The 16,337-nt window shown below is 33.4% G+C and overlaps 1 protein-coding gene across 3 annotated transcripts in view; it reads left to right on the plus strand.

Annotated features, from left to right (window-relative positions):
* Nab2 (Nuclear polyadenosine RNA-binding 2) overlaps positions 1-16,337 on the plus strand; it is a 61,289-nt gene that overhangs the window by 19,419 nt on the left and 25,533 nt on the right. For all 3 annotated transcript variants that reach the window (XR_013016747.1, XM_076465465.1, XM_076465467.1), the window contains exons 5-9: positions 2,896-3,516; positions 5,760-5,998; positions 7,356-7,513; positions 13,131-13,231; positions 16,042-16,221. Coding sequence is in view for 2 of the 3 variants with exons in the window: in XM_076465465.1 (XP_076321580.1) it covers positions 2,896-3,516; positions 5,760-5,998; positions 7,356-7,513; positions 13,131-13,231; positions 16,042-16,221 (1,299 nt within the window). In the remaining variant the exon portion in view is untranslated. The remainder of the gene's footprint in view (positions 1-2,895; positions 3,517-5,759; positions 5,999-7,355; positions 7,514-13,130; positions 13,232-16,041; positions 16,222-16,337) is intronic.

The raw sequence follows: 16,337 nt of genomic DNA on the forward strand, positions 1-16,337 counted from the left end.
TTTATTTATTATTATAAAAGTAATTAAAATGTAAAAATTAGAAACTTGTATTAACAGCTCATACATTACATAACTTGATTCAGTAATGCGAGCTGCAAGTTCAGTGAGTGATTTACAACTCGAGTGGTAAGATTATTTGTTAGACATACTTCAAAAGGCAGTAAAATTATAAAATTATGTTTAAACAGGTGTATACGCTTATGAGTTTTAAGTTATTTAGGATAAAGAAATGTGTTTTTTCTGTTACAGGTATCTCTCAATTTCCAAATGTCTAGTTTGCATTTTTTTTGCTATAATACAATTAACTTTTAAGGACATGTTTTTCAATTTATATTAGCATTTTTTGCCGTAATGAAAGTGTACATAAAAGACATAAGAAAATTTTGCCTGTCACAATTCAATTTTCACTATTACAAAATTGAAATAGCTAAAAAGCTGTTTTTCTCTGTTATAGTATTGAAATACCTTTAGTTGTTAAACTGTTTTTCACTACTACATTGTTCAAATTCAGTAGGGTATGAAGAGTGAAATTTCAAAGAGTGTGCTATTCCCTCACTGAGCCCTATCATAGACTTTCTGCTGTAAGATCTCTCTATGCAAGCATCTCATGCAGCATCTGAGCATCTGTCAGCATTTGTTTCACATCTTGTGTTCAGTGTTGTGAAGTAGACTATGTTTTTATCAGCTGCAAACTACCTCAACCCTAAAGATGTCTAGCAAGAGACCTTTCTCAAGCTCAACTGCTGCCCCAGTGAAACATTCTTGCTAGTCAGTAATGTTGGATATGAAAATGAACATAATAAAATGTAGTGAAAAGGGTGAGAAACTCACTGCCATTACTATAGGAAGAATTGTTGTGTAGAATGTATGGAGAGTATGTTGAACATTGGGTTAGAAGACCAGAAGTAACAGAATTCTCCCTCTATGCTTTATTAATCCAAGAGAAAGTCAAGTCCTTGAAAGAGGACTAGAAGCAACATGAAGGCAGTGAAGGACCACTCAAAGGTGCTGCTGATATGTGTAAGGTCATTCATGGCTGGTTGAAACATTTCAAGAAACATTAGAACCTGCAAAATGTCAAGCTGATGGCGGAGGCAGCTAATGAAGATACCATGGCAGCAGAAAATTTCCTGGAGGTATTGAAGAGACTAATCAGGGAAGGTGGCTCTTCCAATATGCCCATTTTCCACATGAACAAGACCAGGTTCTGTTGGTAGAAGATGCCATCACTCAAGTTTAAATCTACTCTTAGTCAACCAGTTTGAAAACCAAAAGGCTACTCTAAATCTAATCTCCCATGGTATGGTGGTCCAGCTGTAGAGTTTCAATGACGGAAGTCCTCTTCTTCGAATGCATTGCGTCTTATATCTCCTCAACCATCAGGGATTATTTTGTGAGAAATAACCTGATTAACAAATTTTTGCTGGCCCTCAGTGTTACCACTTTTCATCTGGAAAATATCAAGTATGTTGCTGACAACATCAAGGTCGTGCTTTGACCACCCAAAATCACTTCCCTGATTCTACTCACAGACATTATCGAGACCTTCAAGGCTTACAACCTGAAATGCAAAATGGGTATATTACCAGGGAGATGAATAGTGAGAACAGACCAACTATCCCCAAAGTATGGAATGCATGCTAACGTTAAGTAAGCTATCGACAGCATAAGTGCTTTTTGGGATGAAATGACACAATTGGCAGTGAATGACACATGGTATAAAATATGACCAGTGTGTGTATAAACAACTTTCAAGGATTCCCTGATGCCCTCTACATTCAGAATGAGATTGTTGGGTTAGGAAACAAGAGCTCAGTGAAGTGGACCAGGATAATGTGGTGGAATTGCTGGCAACTCACAGCAAAAAAACTAACAAATGAGGACCTACTAGAACTTGAAAAGGAAAGGGCTGCTGAAGAACAAGATTATTGGATTGTATCATCACCATAACCAAAACAGCTGACTACAAAAAGTTGTGTGTCAGGAACACAATCTCTGTTTTTAACTTTTTACAATACTGGGAAAAGCTTTCCAATTTATTCTTTATTGGCTATATGTTTCTTTCTTTAATAGTGTATCCCTTTTGTAAATTGAGGGGTACCTGTAAAATTTGCATTCACTTTAGAAAGAAAAAATGGTAACTTAGATTTATTACCAAATTTTCTATAGTAGTTGTGAGGTCAGTTATACTGACCAACCCTGCATAAAGCTGTGGTGGGGGAAAGAACATGAAATATAAAGTTTTTCTGATAAAAAAAATAGTAATGATTTAGGAGATTTAAGAGATTATGCAAACTAAATTTGAAATTTTTGGGATGGAGAAAAGTATTTTTAATTTTAAAATTAAAAATTACTTTGCACTTGGAACAGTCAACACTTTGTTTCCAGATACTGATAATCAAATTTTTATTAAAAATACTTAATTAAAACTTCTGACTTTATGCCTATAAATGACTTGTAGTCTTTATTGATAGCTTTCCAAATTTCATGAATATACACAAAGTATTTTCAGAGTTATGATATGTATACCACCATGGCTACTTGGTGTTAACGAGATCATATAAAATACGTGAACCCATTTTCAAAAGGTTAAATAATTAAGAAGTTGTTTCTAGGAATTATATATGAGGTGAAAATGATTTAGATAAAGAATGTTTTTATCCTATATAATATATATCAAGAGGTTTTCTTTTGTTACAAAAAAGAGGAGTAAAAAATAAGTAAAAAAAGATTGTTTATAGAATATTCACATGCAGCTTATTTGTTGTTACAAAAAACATGCATTTGGTACAAAAATACATTTTTTATAATGAATACAATTTGTCTTGAAGTTTGTATAAAATATTATAGAATTACAAATTAAATGTACCATCATTACTGAACTTTTTTTTTCAGAAACTAAAAAATTAGATTTCATGAATGAAGAAGATAAGTCTGAAAATGTTCACTGTCCTGAAAAAGTAACAAAAATCACAAAGATGAAAGCAAAAGATAAAAATGTCATAAAGAAATTACCAGGAAATCCTATTTCAAATAAGGCAGCCAAGTCCAAAGAGAAAAAGCTTAAAAGTAAAAAGCCAAATATAGAGACAGTCTGTAATAATAATAATGCTGCTTTGAATTCTACATCTGATATTTCTGCTAAAGAAGATGAAAGTTTAAATCAGAAAACAGACAAAAACTTCCGTGTTTCTAGTAGTTCTTCCAGTAATATAGAATCGGAAAAGGAAAAGAAAAATGAAGCAAAATTAGAAATTAGAGAGACATCAAACACGGACATCCAATGTCGTGATAGTATTTTTACTGATAAACAAAAACAGAAAACCATCAAAAGGAAGGATATTTGTGATACACACATCAATGATTTATCAAAAAAAGATGTCTGTAAAGAAACAGAAAAACCACTAAGTACAAAATCTACAGTTAGATATAACGTCACAAGTGGTGAAGGCTCACTGGATGTTGAATTGGAAGAAAATGATGAGTTTTTGGCACTGAAAGCTGAACCTGAAACAGGTAAGTAATCATGTATTTGCTATTAAAGAAAAACATGATTTATGACAATCAGCATTTATAATAAAATGGTTCAAATTGTTATTTTCTTAATTTATTAGCATGTAATGATATTGGCTGAAATGTATTAAAAAGTTGTTATTTCTATAACTTTTATCACAGTTGTCAAGGCTTAAAATCACAGATGCACACAACCATGAAAAATACTTAATAATAGTTTCTGCATGATGTTTTTTTTGTATGTGTGCATTTTAGGGTAGCTCTTATTCATGAGGTAAAATTCAAAAAGAGTAATTTCATTTGGACCACCCTATGCTTTTATGAAGATTCATTAGAAACTAAAATAGACAAAATTTTAAGGGAATCAGAGCATGTTAAAAGATCACTTACTGACCCTTGAAGTTTCTCCCCCTATGATACTGTGCCATAAATGTGGGTCACATAACAGTGAGCTATCCAAAGAATCAAAAAAGTTGAATATGTGATGCAAATATCTGTGAAACTTTTGAGGAAAAAGAAGAAAAACAAACTTATTGTACAATAATAGAAAAATTAAATGCTTGAAGCTACTAATATTCTCCCCATTTTATTTGCTCTTACAGTTTTTATGATAGTACTCTTCTATTCATCAGGGATTTTCTTCCTGTGCTCGTGGAACCACCAAAAGAAAGTACTGTTTGGCCGTCATCTTTGGTTTGAAACTAGTTGCAATGAGGGCCACACCATGTACTGCAGTGTTATTGATGACCCAGAGCTCCTTGTGTGGTTCTTTGTCCTTCAAGAATTCTTCTTGTTTCCATCATCTGGATCCTTGAAGGAGGAGTTTGATTTGATGCTCATAATTTTGAAAAATTGGAGGCTGTTGGGTGTAGCAAAGCTCTTCATGGTTTTTCTATTTGCTTTCCATTTCTTCTCTTTAACCATTGCTTTGTTCTGCTGATCCGCATTTCCATGGTTCTAGAGAGTTTGGGCTATATGATGCTTGATATCTATGGGCACAATATTATTGAAAGAAATGAGAGCAACAAGTGCCTTGGTGGAATGCAATTAGTGACAAATTAAATTCTTCAGTGCAGTGTTGGCCACTTCTGGATCTGGGAATTTGTAAGATGAAGTGCTTGAATTAGCTACAGATCATTCCTACCAGCAGACACTTGAGAGGTTGGCTCAGTAACTTGCTTTGTTGTAAGTGGTGGACATAAATATGTAAATTCTTCTTATTGTTGCTTTCTCTCTGACTGTAGGGTTAAGCTCAGCTTGGAACCTGAAGATATTTAGACTATAGAGATAACATTCACCATCCATTTGATGCACTGCATCATTCCTGGAATTATCAGTTGAACTCCTTGAAGTGATGTCATTTCTAGATTGCTAAGTCTGGAGTATCTCTTCAAAAAATACAATAATTTTGTCACAAACATCCAAGAGAGGGGAAGCTATAGCATTGTTATTCAATGCCAGTCTGTAACCTTTCCTCATCCAGGAACTTGCATTTCTCTCAAAAGCATTTGAAAAGCAAAATCTAGTTGAGTTGATGACTGCCCTCAAGCATTTTAACAAAACTACCTCCAGCATCAACTTTCAGGGAAAGTGGGACAAGCTTGTCTCTAACTTCTTCTCAAGAGGGGCATAAGTTCTGATTTGTATTCCCAGTATTCAAGGCAATGGTGTTTAGGTACATGGCTCAAATTGTATCTCTAATTTTTCATGATTGGACTGCATTTTATTGTAAAATAAGAAATATTCAAAATAATTTCTGATTTTTTATGTATTTTGCTAAAATTTGCCCAGATTAGGTAAAGTGCCTGGAGTTTCTCATGGAGACTGTTGATTTTCAAGAATAAGGGCCACCCTAGTGTATGTTTGGGCATTATTTTATGTAAGAGTACATTGTGTGTGAGTATTGTCAACGTATTTTAAAATTTTGTTGAATATACTTAGTTTTTTTAATTTCAAGAAAATGTTTTAATGTAATAACATGTTTTTCTTCACAAATGGTCGTACAGGATTTGCCTGATCATCAGTAAGCCTATATATATATATATATATGCATTAATAAGCTAATATCACAACTTCCACACACACACACACACACACACTGTAGTAATGTTTTGTTTATACTATCTCTAATGAACTTTTATTTGTACATGAGGATACATCCTCTAAATGTTATGAGTACCATACATATAATTTTGTCAAAGAGTATGTCAGTGGGTTAATTGTGAGTGTATTTTATCCTGTGTCAGATGATTTGCTAGCTGATGAGCTGCAAGAAGATTCCTTCCTCCAAGCTGGATCTAACTCGACTGTTTCACATCAGAAAACAACTGCAGCAACAGCAGCAGTTTCACACACCAGCTCCTGTAGCTCAAAAAAACACAATATTGTTACTCCCATTCAAAGACACGATTCATCAAATATGTCACAGCATGTCCCATCTGTCACCCCTAAACTTCCTACCCTTGTTCAAGACAAGTCAAATAAGGTGTGTTATTTTTTTACTTTTGTAAAATTTAACATACAAATGCTTATTTTTGTGTGTGTTATAATCATATCAATGTCAAGCTACATTGTTATACAGTCATGTGAAAAAGTTAGGACACCACATTGTCCAGTTTTATACAAATATAAACTGTTTGTATTGTCCCTTAATTTGTTGACTTGCTCACACTATATTTTTTGCTTTTCAATTGTGTTTGGATATGGTCATTCCCTTTTTGTTGTTCCCATATTTTATATAGCTCTTTGGTTTTTATGTAGTTGTTTCAGTTTATTCTCAAAATGTATCAAAACATCATTTATTTTCTTTTTATATCAGATTATGGATCTCATTTTAAATGAGAACTGCAAGTTCTACAAACATGTTTTACAGAATTTGTTTGCTTATTTACACTTACAAAGGTGCTTTTCATTATTTTATTCACAGCTTTTCACTAAAATATATAAATGTCAAATAGAAAACATTTTCAATTTTGTATTTTTATCATTGCATGTTTAATTAAAGACAGATATTATAAAACCTTTGATATGGATAGCATAATTTCTTTCAAACTAATCGACAGAATATTACAGATGACATACTGGTATATTTCTGTAATTAGTAAGCAATTTGCATCATCATATGCATAAATAATTATCTCTTAGTTAAATTGTTTTTGGTTCAGTTTTTCTTGCTGCTTAGGTGAATAGTGACACTGTTCTTGGAGTTTGTTTATATATAATTAGTTAAGTTGGTCAAGTTTTTCATCTCCCTAGTGGAGTGCATTAAAGCATTTAAAACATCTACACAAAAGTTGCTGTCAGTGAAACACCATCGCTAACACACGTAATACTTAGAACAAATTCAGTGAGGATATGGAAATGAATCTTATTTTGATCTTGACGTGGGACTATATACAGTATGAACTGTATGTACTGCTAACATATACACTTGGGTATTGTGGCCTTTTTAGGGTTTAGAAATGAGATGACAATGAAAAATAAATTTTTATAAGAATAAAGCATGTTTTCTGTAATTTATGTTCAAGTCATACAGTTTGTTGTTGATAAGTGTCTACCTATGTGGGAAATTATAAAAAACATACCATGAGATTAAGATAAATATTTTTGTGCATTATTTTCCAGAATTAAATTTACATAGTCCACCTATAATGAATAAGATGTTTTTGTCTTTATGTAGCTTGCAATTAGGTAAATATAGTGAAATTGAATGTAACATTCCTTAATTGAATAATTGATCTCCTTTTACAGAAAAGCCATAAAAATAAAATCCCCTTTTGTTTTTACATAGAGTTTGGAAACTCTCCTATACAGATATAAAAACTCTTTTATTTTCTCAATAGTTGCGGTCTCTAAAGAGAGGGTGTACGTTCCCCAGTTCAACAGTTGGAGCAGTTGTACAGAATCCTGCTCGTTTTGTTGAGGAGAATGAAGAACAGTATGATCCTCATAATCCCTCTGTTGGGAGTGTTGCAAGCATTGTTAAGGTTTCAGAAAGACGGTACGTAGTTTTTATTCTTAGGACTTGTTTTATGGATGTAAAAGAAATGGAATAATTATATAAATATATAATTTTTTAAAACGTTAACTCCTAGAACCTTGTATTTCTTTATGGAAGTTATTCCTTTCATAATGTTCCTTGGTAGATCAGTAATAAATTTATGAACTTATGTTGGTAAAATCCAGGGTTAACTTCCTTCTTTAGTGGAAAGAGTGATTCTGCTCAGAAACTACACCTTCTCTGAAAACTTTTGATCTGGCCTTAAATATGTGTTCGGAGACATTTTGTAATAGTTCATATTTTGTAGATCTCTTATTTTTTTAACTTTGTGTAGATTGGTAAGTATCTTTCAAATGTTGAATGCACATCTGCATATCATAATTTCAGATTTGAAGGGAAAAAAAATCCAAAACATACTTATCTCATTTCCAACTTGTAGCTATTATTTGACTGCCAAGGATTTTTTCCTTTACCCATCTAAGCATTGGTCTGAATCTTCTCTTGCTTGCTCTAGTTTCTTTTACCATACTCAATTCTCCATGATGATAATTGTCTTGTGATACTCAACACCTAAGTCATTGCACCTTCTATCCTGGTATTGTACAAAAGTATCATATTCAAATAAGATAATCAGTTTTTCTTGATGTGGCATCATTAACAGGTTTCCTGGTAATAAGATCATTTGGAGGTACTTTGAATATAATTGTTATCTAGTTGGTTTCATAATGATAATGTTCAAAAGGTTTTCTTCTTCTAATTGGGTGGTCATTTATAATATGAACTTCCTGATTATTATTTCCAGCACAGAAGCAAGTTGGGTCTGGTGTCCAGCATTACATAACAATCAGGAGGATAGAGGTTACTCTTGGTTCAAACTGTCAGTGATCTTATAGTGAGATGGAGACATATATTTGTGGTGGTCATTTGGGGAAAGGAGAGTCAGAGGCTGTAGTTGAGGGTAATCCTTGACATTCTGGAGGGAATTTGAACTTTCTTTTTCCTGTGCCTTCTCTTAATCTGTTGGATTTTCAGTCCTCCCATGGGACAGTGGTAAATTTACAGACTCATAGCACATGGATCCAGGATTCAATTCCTTAAGATGAACACAGTACATGCCTTGAAATTGCTTTGCTTTAACAAGACAACTTACTTTACCTCAAAAAATGCTGTTTCAATCAATGATAATCACCACAATCTTTATATGACCTATGAAAAATTCAAAGGACACCACTTTAGATAATCTGCCTTTAATTTGATTTCTTCTCTTGGTTCTTCAAAAGTGTGATGTTTGAGATTTTTTCCACACTACATTTTGATAGGTGGAATACTCCAAGATATTATGACTCTAACTTACTAAGCTATTCCCTTTTATTAATGAAAAATGATGATAAATTATAAAAGCATTATTTTAATTACTTGTGTAATTGGAATTACCAATTTCAGTTGATTTTTTTTTTTTTTTTATTGAAGTCAGTCAATTTAATCATAATTTTGATTAATCAATGTAATCCTCCATCTTTAGCAAGGATTGGAGGCCACCAAAATATTACTTGCATTTACATGCAATGGCAGTTTCACTGGCTGTTCAGGTTGAGACATTAAATAGTAGTGTTAACACTGCATGATTTCTGCTGCCCAAGGAGAAAGCTTGTCTGGTCATTGTAAACTCCAGCAGAGAATTGCAAGATCTCATTTGAAGAGAATAGCTCTGGATATCATTGGGCTTCTTCCAGAGATTAAACAATTGTTAATCAATGTGTTTTTTATTATTGATTATTTATTTAAATTGGTCAAATCTGATGAGTTATTGGAATGCTGGATGGATAGCATTACTAAGGACATCTGAAGAAATTCATATGGATCAAGGAGCTGATTTTCATAGTCATTCATCCTCTGAGATATCTTAAGTGTTGTGTGTGTGGTGAAGGTGTAAACTTCACCTTATCACCCAGTTTAATAGTTTAACAGATTGGGTTGTACAAAATATGAATTGTATACTTTTGAAGTTTGTTAATTTTGGGCAAACCAACTGGAACAAAAACTTGGTGTGATTCTTGATGACCTACTGTGCAATAAAACATTGTTTGATTGACCACATTGTTTTCCAAATGTGTTTGTGTTTGGTCAGGAAATATTGCTCCCTGTAAGTGTTATGTATGATCCTCTTTATGGGCAAATATGCCCCATTGTTTGCATGAATGTAGAGTGGATAAGGTCTTTGTTGGCTAATGCATACAAGTTTGTATGCCAGCATCTAGGAAAGACCACCACATAGCAAAAGAGATGTTATGGCATTCAAGAGTGGAGACTTGGTATGGTCTTGGTACATGCCAGTGCTATGAAACCAGCCCAGTTATTTCTAGACAGGTTCTCAAATGTGTTGAATATATTGACAAGGTGTGACTATATAATAATGAAGAATTTGAACCTCTCACTCACTGGCTTAACTAGAAGTCAGGGATCATTGCTGATGAATCAGAGAATTATAACAATACTGTTATGCATCATCTTGGTTCAGCTGATGAGGAAGTGCTTGAAGAACAAGTGCCAGATAGCTTTAATGGTTGGTTGACATTGACAAACAGCAGTTAAAAGGAAATGGTATTCCTAGCTTTCTGAATTAATGTGCAGTATTTTCCAATGAAATGTACACAATACCACTCAATTATTGCAAAATTAGAACAAGTTGTTGATCACAAGGCAGAAAGAATGCTGCAGTCTTTACTTTCCAAGCTATCAGGCTGAGTTTTATGGAGATATCTGTTGATATCTGCTTGATTTTCACATAGTGTGGATAGTCATTGATTTTATCTGGAAAAAAAAAAGTGGTATTGCTTTGTTTCTGGGCTCTTATACAGTATTTCACGAGGAAATGTATGCATTATATATTATAATTGCCACTCATTTTTCACAAAGTTAAGATGGTTTATTGATTACTGAGACTGAAAGAGCATTAAAACCTTTATTTTCCAGGCTATTGAGCAGAGTTTTGTGAAGAGATAGATATTTATAGGATATGTTATAATAGTTGCTAGATTGTCATACAGTAAGGGAACTAGTGTTAGTAAATACTGTGCCTAGTATACGAGTTTGTGCAACTGAGGATGATCACTAGAAGTTCAAAAACTTAGCTGAAAGGGCATTGTGACCTTTACTCTCCTCGCTTTAAAGAAGCAAAATATACCATCTAACATTCTGCAAATGTTGACCAACTTGTCTGGTCAAGTAATGAAGAAAGTTCTGATGAGTAGGCCACACAAAGCTTGCTGTATTCATGTGCAGTATACTTAAATGTGTATAGAACTCTTCTATTCACAGCACATAATGAGTGATAGGTTGTTTTTACCAATATATATTTATACAATATCTTAATAGTTAAGCTGTTAGTTTTGGCAGCAATTTATGGCAGTAAATCTATTTTACTGTAAAGTGTTGTATTTACCTAGGTTGGTCTGAGTGAGTATTGATATATATTGTAGTGATTGTTTATTTTACTGTAAAGTGTTGTATTTACCTAGGTTGGTCTGACTGAGTATTGATATATATTGTAGTGATTGCACAAATATTAATTCTTACTGAAAGATTTCTAATTGAAGATCTTAGCTAAGTTGAGTTCTGTTTATGGTGAAGAAAAAGCAGTGGAGTTTAACACTTCTTTTGATTTGCCCTTTCTAGGGATACTAATGAAGAGTGGAAACCCCAAAACAAGTGTAACTCACTGTCAAGTTGTGAATCAAATTTTGAGTTGATTTTTATGTTTACTTATTTATTTATAGTAAAGGAACAAAGTTTTAAAGGTGAATTTTATAGAAAAAAGGAAACTTTGCAGTCAAAAGAACTACTCATACAGATTAATTTTGCAGGTTCACATTTTTTTATAAAAAATATGTGCTAATAAATGAAACATAGAAATTGGTGCAGAAAGAACCCTTTTTGAGCGGCAATCCAAACGTTTTAGTTTTTACATTTGACACTAGGAAAAGTACTGTGACGTAATAGTTGCCAAACAAACTACCAACGCCAGCACATTGAATGTAAATAAACATGGCCAGTGCATACGGAGAAACAGAGGCGGAGTCTGTTTTGACTTTGTGTTCTGTACAGTATCGAGTAGTGCCATATCAATTCAAACCTACTCTGAACGAACCTAGAACAGTTACCTTTGACACAGATCTGACAAGTTCTAGTGATGAGGACAGTTCCATGAGTGAGAGTAGCAGAACTGTGAGTGATACTGATTGTGTCCAGGCCAGTTGCGAGTTGGTCATACCTCCAGTGGAAGAATGGTAAGTCTATGTCATGACAACAAATATGGTCTCTATTATTTCACGTGCAATTTTAAGCATATCAAAACCTGTCTGGTGTTTATAAAATATTGGTATCACAGACTGGGTTTTATTTGTTTATACTTTGCCGACTATGGTAATACTCGGCCCTTCCACAATCATTGTACCGGGTATTTATGACTCGAAACAAAATGAATTTCAATTATACGTCATAATTCTGTCTATAAAATCAAACTAGATGTAGCAGTCTGAGTAGTTAATTTATCTTGAAATGTTAAATTTGAAAAATGGAATTCTTCAAACTTTTCCATATTTAAAAATGATACAAAAACATCAACAGAATGATCTACCAGCTTTAAAACTTGGAATATACTCTATTTGGGATAGATTTGTCCACCGACTAGACTAGGAAATCAAGGTTTCACTGACTTTTAGGTGCCACAAATTCAAAACATGCTCATGAATGTGAAATGTGTATGTCAAGTTACATTCTTCAAAAACTTGTAATTTTTAAATTATTATATTATACTAGTTATTGTTTATCGCTTTATACTGCACACATACCTTTAAGTTTGTTCTTTTCGTGACAGCAAGGGATGGCTTCAGAGGGATGGAACCTGTACGTTGCAGGCTGAGATCAGTCCTCAGCTCTACACGGGAAAAGATGGTGGAGAAGATCCTGTCTACTGCCGATGTTTTTTTCAGTCTCAACCTGCCTGGCTTGAAACCCACGGAATCCAAAACAGTGGGATCTGACACAAAACATTAGCATTCAAAGTGATCTTGACAAAGCGCATTGCATGGTGTGAATGAGTCCAGTTCTTCCTATTGACCATCTGCACCCACTGTCACCACCTTGCCGGTTCCTTCTCCTTGCACGGAAACGAAAAGAAGCTTTTTCCCGATGCCTAACCGCTTTTACAACCATAAGCAATGCAGTAAACCTTGTTATCATAAAACAAACATAAAGTAGCAATATCAAGACAAAATATAGTCTCACAAAGTATGTAATCTGAAAAAAGCACCAATAGATTTACATAAAACACCAGCACTGAAAGGAACACAATGGTCGGCGTGCAATGAAGCTTGTTTAGGCAACTATTACGTCATAGTTGTAAGATGTCACAGAAACGGCCGAACGACCAAGAGAAACTTGAGTTCGAGGACCCGAATATTTTGTTTCATTTTTCACTCAAAACTAAAGTGTTTAAAAATATGGCAACCACATAGGAATTATATCTAACCAAAGTACAGTTTCTAAGCCAATTATTAAATTTGTTGAAAATTCACCTTTAAAGTTTATAAAAAATGCTTTATCTTCATGGTTTCAGTTCCAGTGTACCTTTATCCATGCAAGCAAACAAGCTACTAATTTTGAAAGCTGTTGAAGATGCCAACAGATCAGTTGCAAAAAACTCTCCAAAATTACCTGGTATGAATTTGATTTTTATTTCTGTCATGTAGTTCTAATTTGCAAGGGAGTTTTTCTTATTCGTAATGATATAAGAGCATAGTCAGTGATTTTTTTTATTTCTAAATATACTGTGTATTTTCATATTTCAAGTTGGTATACTTAATTGTTGTTATAAGGTACATAAGCATAATATATCTTGAAATGAATAATATCCTTCCAAAAAAAAAGATAAAAACCATGTACGTTGGGAATTGGACTGGACAAATAAGGGCATAGTGATAAACTTGTACGAAAAAATCGCTATGGGAGATGCTGAGTGATGTATGTATTATATTCCTTTTTGTCTTAACTGAAGTCTTATCTTCAGTTTCTAATTGACTGATGATGATATAAATGATGATTTACAGTTTTGTGAGTTTATCTAGGTCTGTGGCTTACAAATTCAATCCTTAATCCACAGACCCTGTTAGATATATCACTGACTAAATTCATGTTGTGTAATGTTGTTTGGGTTTTTTCCCATTCATGCTAATTCTGATTTTGTAATCCACTAGGGATTGTCAATTCTCCCAGCTTGATTCTGAGATTTGAAAATATTTCAGATTCTGATTTAGCATGCCTTTTAATTCTTCAGTTTATGACCATGAAAAATTAATTCTCTATTCTTCAACTTTTGTAGACTGGTGCCTTTTGTAACTGGTTCTCCTCCTTTCACACATGTTCTACCCATTTTAGCTGAGTAGTCAAGAGCAATGCTTCTGCCCTTGGCAGGGTGGTACATGAAAACATTTTCTCACTGGATATTTTGTCTGATTTTTATGATGGTTTCCAAGTGATATAGTTAATCTTGGAGATGAGTTAGACATATCACCAGGATTCTCATTTATACAGAATAGTATAAAGAATTATTCATGGTAGACTTTGCCTTTTGTAATCAGCTTAATTCCATGTTGGCTTCTTTTTTCTTTTTTAAGTTGGCTGAAGATGCACAAATTTTTTGGATGCAGTTGTTTAGAATTTGATACTTCTTTTAAATGAAATGATACTATGCATGTGTGTGAATTATTTTTACAGTATTGAAACAAATGTTGTAAGTGACGATACACAAATCAGAGAATATGATTCCATTTGGTTAGTGGTGTATGGTATTTGTCTGCTGAAGGTTCATTATTAGGCCAAACTTTATTGTGGATTATGTAAACATTGGTGAAATGATTTGAAGCTCTTCTTTGCAAAATGAATTGCTAGAGCACTGTCATCTACAGAATGTAGTTCTCACACCAAGTATTCAGCCTCTAGGTTGAATAGACTTCTGTCAGTTCTGGTCTTGATGTAGTTCCCTACAGTTAAGTAGTTTGTAGCATCCTCAAGCATGGTTTGAAGAAACTGGAAAGAGTGGGTGCAGTTATGCATGTGCTTATTCGTGACAGGAAAAAGGGAAGATGTCTTGCCTGTGCATGGCTTCAGCTGCACCCTTTCACCTGGAATCCAGTGGCAAAAATTCTCATAATGGTTGGCATGAACTTGGTTGCAGGTTTTATATCGGAAATTCTTCTATTAGGCTAATTGCCTGCCGATGCTGATGAATTGAGGCTAACTGACTTTTTACTACTGGCTGGTTTTGGTGTATGAGGACTTAAGATAATAAAGTAATTCCTCTGTCCTAAAGAAGTTTCATGGCTCCCACCACTTAACCATGTCTTGGGCATGGTTGGTGAATGGTTAGGATGTATCCATACCTCTGGGTTTTATGTTATTCTAAGATTCCACTACACATTAACAAGGAACTCGCAGCACTCAGCATGCCTATTTTTCTCCACAAATATGTTGTAGGAATCTGACATTATACAGTCTATGACAGGCAAGGGAAATTTGTGCAATTAACTCTAATCTTCACCCTAGTGGATAGCCAACAGTATGAGGTTGAATGTAGAACAGTTAATCAAGTGTAAGCATGACTACTCCACACATCCAACCACCATGTGGCAGCACCACGACATACCTGCTCAATGTATTATAGAATTTATTGAAGTTTGAAAGTAAATTTTTATTTTGTACACAAAATTTATAAAGCTTTGTGAAGCCTTATTTAATGTTAATCCATCTATATTAAAACAAGCTTCTCTTGATTCTGTTTAACATGTTATATATACTATGATCTTAAGAAACCATAAATTTTAATATAACTTTTGATTATTATAATGTTTAACACTCATAAGTTAGGTTTGGTATTTGGTAGGTTACACGAAAACAAAACATCCTTATGCAGTTCATTGGTTACAGTCTCTTTTCTAATACTGTATATTTTCACTTACTGTTTGCATATACTATTATTGAAACTTAGCATGAATTATCTAAATTTTATAAAACATTTTTAAGACACAGTAGTGAATAAGCTCTTTGATTGAATCTCATTATTTTATTGTATTGGTTTGGCCAGGATGTTTTTAAGTTTAAAAATTACAAATAGAAAAATGCTTCATTGAAGAAAACCATAAATTGAAACAGTACATTTACAACAACAATATACCATTCAAGATTCTGTTTTACTTTCGTGATTGAAATATAATGTTGGTTATTGAAGTCATTCACAGGAAGTTAATGATGAGTAATCAGAAGTGGTGATTCTGTTAATTTGTTAATAACATCTGAAAGATTCCCTTACTAATTAGCTATATTCAAAGAGGCAGGGGGGAGAAAGACACATCAAATTATTTTATTTATTCCATTCTGTCTCAGTAAAAATAATTTTACTGCATGATATGTTTAGAATATTTGAAACTTTAGTGGCAGTGTCTAGTGAATAAACAAAAAATCTATATACATAGCTCGAGTGGAACCCTACCAACCAACTCCAATATACCAGTTGAAGGATAAACAACATGAAGTTCAACAGCATATTCCAGTAAAACCCATTGATACAAAACTTGTAGTTCAACAACGTGTTCCAGTAAAACCCATTGATACAAAACTTGTTGAACCCTTAGAAGAAAAACAGCTACTGGATGGCAAGTTATCTTATTTTGTAATGTTCTGTTAGCTTCTGTAAAAAGAGAATTTAAATCTTTGAATTAAAAGAAGTTAAAATTAGAAAATAAATTCCTTTGGTATCTATTTAAACACC

The sequence above is a fragment of the Tachypleus tridentatus genome, chromosome 10 (assembly GCF_004210375.1).
Source record: "Tachypleus tridentatus isolate NWPU-2018 chromosome 10, ASM421037v1, whole genome shotgun sequence".
In the NCBI taxonomy this organism is placed as follows: domain Eukaryota; kingdom Metazoa; phylum Arthropoda; class Merostomata; order Xiphosura; family Limulidae; genus Tachypleus; species Tachypleus tridentatus.